This window comes from Myotis davidii, unplaced genomic scaffold, assembly GCF_000327345.1.
Source record: "Myotis davidii unplaced genomic scaffold, ASM32734v1 scaffold871, whole genome shotgun sequence".
Lineage (NCBI taxonomy): Eukaryota > Metazoa > Chordata > Mammalia > Chiroptera > Vespertilionidae > Myotis > Myotis davidii.
The window spans coordinates 9,755-15,149 of NW_006283015.1; the positions used below are offsets into that span (position 1 = coordinate 9,755).

General features: G+C 40.5%; 1 protein-coding gene across 3 annotated transcripts in view; it reads left to right on the top strand.

Annotated features, from left to right (window-relative positions):
* Window positions 1–2,091: 2,091 nt before the first annotated feature.
* EXOC2 (exocyst complex component 2) overlaps window positions 2,092–5,395 on the top strand; it is a 152,910-nt gene continuing 149,606 nt past the window's right edge. For all 3 annotated transcript variants that reach the window (XM_015562069.1, XM_015562073.1, XM_015562076.1), the window contains exon 1: window positions 2,092–2,258. In XM_015562069.1, coding sequence (XP_015417555.1) covers window positions 2,141–2,258 — 118 coding nt within the window. In that variant the 5' untranslated portion in view covers window positions 2,092–2,140. The remainder of the gene's footprint in view (window positions 2,259–5,395) is intronic.

The following is a 5,395-nucleotide window of genomic DNA, read 5'->3' on the forward strand; positions in this document are numbered from 1 at the left end:
TACAAATGACTGTAATCATTTCTAGGATTTTCCAGACAGGAAACAGAATAAGGATTAAATGGAGGACATTGTGTATTTGATGAATTCAGTATGGCCATGTTGAGACCATGCAAAGAGAGAGAAGCATGCTTTTTAAATTAAAGTGAAATCCAGGTTAAAGTAGAGCTGGATATGTATGTGTGTGTGTGTATGTATATGTATATACACACACACACACACACACACACACACACACACACATTGGTTGTCTGTGTACTAGGTACATTGCTTTGCTAGAATTATCCTACATAACCTTAATTATAACCATGAAAGGTTCTGTTAGGTCCTTTTTACACAATCAAAAACAGAGATTTATTACACAATTAGTAAATTGAAGCACCACGACTTGGTGACAGATGTATTTGACCTGAGAAACTGGACTTTTACCAATTCACACTTTTGCCTGTACGTCAGCATTCTAGTTTTTATAAAAATGTAAATATGTTGATTTGTAAATATTAATAGTAATTGCTCTACTAAGTACAATACAAAAATAAAGTGAAATTCCATGCACTTATGGGAATATAATTTACTTTTTATGAATACAGTTAATCAGAATATCTTTCTTAAATAATTTTGGGGGAATAGAACAGTGTCTAGCTTATATTTGGGATTCAGGTGTAGGCATGGAGGTAAATAGTGACATTAGGTTCTGTCTGTTGCAGTGGTTCTCAACTTTGGCTGCACATTAGAATCACCTGGAAATCTTTTTAAAATCCTGATATCTGGGCCTCATCCTCCAGAAATTCTGTTTGTTTGTTACTAATGTTGTGGCCCCACCCCATAACAAAGAAACAGAATTTCCGGAGGATGAGGCTCAGAAATCAGGATTTTAAAAAGATTCCCGGGTGATTCTAATGTGCAGCCAAGGTTGAGAACCACTGGTCTATTGTGTTGTCAAAGTTCTTATTACCAAGGGCTTAATTTTCTGTTATTTTTCTGGTATTTTCCTCACAGTACTAGCTAGAGCAAGCATGTCAAACTCAAAGGCTAACACAGGTCAAATAAACAAATTTTAAGTTCATGTGTACTGCAAAAAAAAAAAGCTTCATATTCATAGAAACGTAGGTTTATTTCGATAGAGACATGCTGAATACAAATGGCTGAAATAAATGAGTAATCATTTACATAAAATAATAGAACATTTTAATAAAAAATATTTTTCTTGAATATTAACTTACCAGACACTAAATAACTGCACAAATTAATAATCGTAACACAAACCTATTTTTCTTGTTCTCGGAAAGCGAATTATTTCCTTTTGCGCACACCAAACAAATCATTACAAGATTAATGACTTGACAATAGGCTGCTAAAATATTCGCTGCTAGTATTAGTGGAGAGAAATGCGTGCAAGGCACATAAAGTAAATAAATGCAACCTGATTATAGTAATCAGTCATTAGCAAATGTTGTAGTTAGTTAATAATTTTGTGTAACAGAATATTATAAAATTAAGTTATGAAATTTTTTTTTATACATGCCCTTGTCCGGAATCGAACCCGGGACCTTTCAGTCCGCAGGCCGACGCTCTAGCTACTGAGCCAAACCGGTTTTGGCAAGTTATGAAATTTTTATTAAAATGTTGATTACATACCATTATATGGGGTGGGCCGCAAAAATATTCGTCGTGGGCTGTGAGTTTGACATGCTTGATCTAGAGCAGTGGTTCTCAACCTGTGGGTCACGACCCCTTTGCAGGTAGAACAACCCTTTCACAGGGGTCGCCTAAGACCATCGGAAAACACATATATAATTACATATTATTTTTGTGATTAATCACTATGCTTTAATTATGTTCTATTTGTGACAATGAAATTAGGGGTCACCACAACATGAGGAACTGTATTAAAGGGTCGTGGTATTAGGAAGGTTGAGAACCACTGATCTAGAGTGTTCTTAGTAATCTTAAAGTTCAGTAGATGTTGGCAGGCAGCCAAAAAGTTCGGGACTACTGTTTAAGAATACATTTTATTTTGGTACCTAATGTCTAGAATTCTTATATTTTGAGTCAGTGCTTATCTCAGTTGGCTTTAATCCTTTTTTTATCTTTCAACAGATTATCTCTGTTACTAGATCTTCAGTTTGCTCAACAAATCACAATGTCTCGTTCACGACAACCCCCACTTGTGACAGGCATCTCTCCAAATGAAGGAATACCATGGACCAAGGTCACAATTAGAGGAGAAAACCTGGGAACTGGCCCAACCGACCTCATAGGTAAGGGCAAGGACTATGTTGTGTATCCATGGTAAATGCATTTTTATGTTAGATCAGTTGAAGCAAGATATATTATTTTGAAATAGTGACGGTGATAGAAAAACATTATTGTGGTCTGTACAAAATGATCTGAATGAAAATAAGGAAATTACTTGATTTTGTGATTTTTCTGTTAAAAAATCATTATTTTATCAAATCTTATCTATATTGTCTTTCACTAAAGTCCTTCAGAAAGTTTTCCATAGTGGAAATTTGCCTCTGTTTCCTCATCTTTGCTCTCTCCTGCTTAGATTGCCTAAAGTCTCCTAGCAATTTTTGCTCTCTTTAGTTTTTCTTTGATTATACAACACTTTGTATTCTTTTTCAAGAGCTCTGGGAATTATGCCTCTTCTGTTCCTTCTTGCTTTTTAAATTAAACCTAAACTCCATCTCCTAGTGATGTCGGTACCATTTGGCTCTTACTCCACCCAAAAGAGACTATCCCACCAGGTGACCTGGAGATATTTGTTTTCTTTTCTCTACCACGTAGCTGCTTTATCATGTTGGAGAGCACCGCCATTATTCTGAAATACAATCTCTGCCTGCCAAGCCTGGGCTCTTACAACCAAAAATCTTCAGACTAATTCTCACCAATGTTAATCTATCTTTTTTTATTAGGCTCCCCTAATATTTACATATTTAGAGCAAGCTAGATTTTAATTTTTAGGGTCATTTTGTTTTTTTAATCTTTTTAAGCTCAAGGACATGAATAACAGAAAACTATGCATCCAGTTGACAAGCATAAATATTATTAGACTAGATGCAGCAGTTCTCAGCCTGTGGGTCGTGACCCCTTTGGCAGTAGAACAACCCTTTCACAGGGGTTGCCTAAGACCATCCTGCATATAAGATATTTACATTACGATTCATAATAGTAGCAACATTACAGTTATGAAGTAGCAACGAAAATAATTTTATGGTTGAGTCACAACATGAGGAACTGTATTTAAAGGGCTAGAAGGTTGAGAACCACTGGACTAGAGGCCCAGTGCACGAAATCTATGCACTTGTAGGGTCCCTAGGCGTGGCCAGCAATCAGGGCCAGTCAGGGCCTTCCAGCTGCTAGCTGCCAGCTGGGGTCTCCCTATCCTGGCTGCTGGCTGCTGGCCGGGGCCTGCCTTCATTCAGCACCACCCCCGGTGGTCAGTGTGTGTCATAGTGAGCGATCGAACTCCTGGTCAGTCAAACTCCCAAGGGAACACTTTGCATATTAGGCTTTTATGTAGATAGATTTGTTGCCTAGGATAGGAAACCCCTATGACAGCTAACAAAGTACAGTATTTCTGCAATAATAATTATGATAATGATGTTGAAAATTGCAAGTGCCTGCTTTGTGACAGCTGGAGTTGTTGTAAACATTGTATAAATAGCAACTCATTTTAGTGGATAGTATTACTGAACACTGGGTACTTGGCTTCCTTTCCCGAATCCATCAGACCCTGGTGACATTAATGGGAGGTAAGCCATGTCTATAAAGAAATAATTTACTTTGATGATGGTGGATAAAAGTTCTGAACCATGAGCTATCCTCATCAAAGAATGGTAATGGTAACCAACAAAAAAAGGTACCTTTATTTACCTGTTATCTTTTGCCATCTTAATTTGCAATGATAAAGAGTCTTGTTTCCACTTACCTTAGATGAAGAAGTTGAAAGGCCAGGCAGCCATCTTAGTTTTATTCTCTCCCCTCACTGCCACTCCCCACCCTCACCCTCAACCTCTCATATAATAATTAACATAGGACAAATGGGTTTTTCTAATTTAAGTCTTCTTTTCTTTTTTTGGTTGTTAAGATGGTCGTTTTTTCTCTTCCCTTCAGAATGTTGCCATTTTATTCAACGCATTCCCCAAGCCTCCTCCTCTCAGTTCAAATCTTGTACTGGAGCAGAGTTAAAGCTGCCTAAGGCCACACCACATGACCAGTAAGAGCCAGTGGCTTAATAAAGAGGTTTCCATAATTCAGCTGCCTAGAGTTTGAAGGCCAGTCCTGCTGCCTTTCCCCTCCGCTGGGAGCGCTCACCACTCCAGGCCTTGGAAAGCTCCATTTCCAAAACTACTCACTCCCATTCTACCACAACAAAGCTTTCTCAGTGCACACAAAACAGCACCCTCTTCCCCAGGCCTAGAAAAACAGCACTACCAGGCCAGCAGCTCCTCCCACAACCCTGGGCCAGGATGCCTCAGACCTCCTCTGGTGTCCCCTCTGGACAACTGAGTGCTATGGTTCAGAAGCTGGGGAGACAGGAAAAGGGAGGTGAAACCAGGGCAATTTTCAGAAGCCCAGGCGAGTCCAGACTGCTGGTAAGCTGAACCTCACCCACTCCCCATGCAAGTCCTGTAACACCACAGCCAGGCCGGCTTCTTGAAGGGGTTGCAAGTTTCAGTGCTACCTGTAAGAGTCAGTGTTCTCTCCATCCTGGCAACTGGGAACAAAAGGCAACCCCCAGCCCTCTGGCAACACTGACCCTCCTGAATTAGACATACACACCCTGGGATTTCTGTTTCCTGCACAGAGAGAGGGAGAAATGGAGGATGGGAGGAGGGGACCAATGAGGGAGTAGGGTATGGCGATTCATGGAGGGATCAAAGGGCTGGTTAAAGTCACCTCTATGCCCTGGAAAGAGCCGGGTTTAGGGATAGCGGGCCTGCCCGTCGCTTTGTTGTCAGTGTCCAGGTTGCTGGCGCGCATGAGTGCAAACGCGCCCCCTGAAATCATTGCACCTGGCCAAGAGACCCCTAACAGCCCCTTAATAGCCCCAACTCCTTGACAAAAGGAAGAAACTTGTACACAGGCACTCTAGCACCAGGTGCTGCGGTTTGCCTCTAAGGACCATTCTAAAAGCCAGAATAATGATGATCATTAAATAAAAGAATTAATAGTATTTTGTTTTCTTCCAAGTCTTTGGGAAAATGAAATTCAGGTTTTTGACCAATCTGCTCACATTTATAGTTACCTGTGGTGAAGCAAGATATGTGAGGGGTCTTGGGGTGGAGATTGGTGCTAAGGTGGGAAGCTCGAGGAAGGTGCAGAGGTGCACTGTGGTGCACTGTGGGGAGGGGGCAGTTTGGGGATCCTGGTCCCCGATGCCATTCGCGGG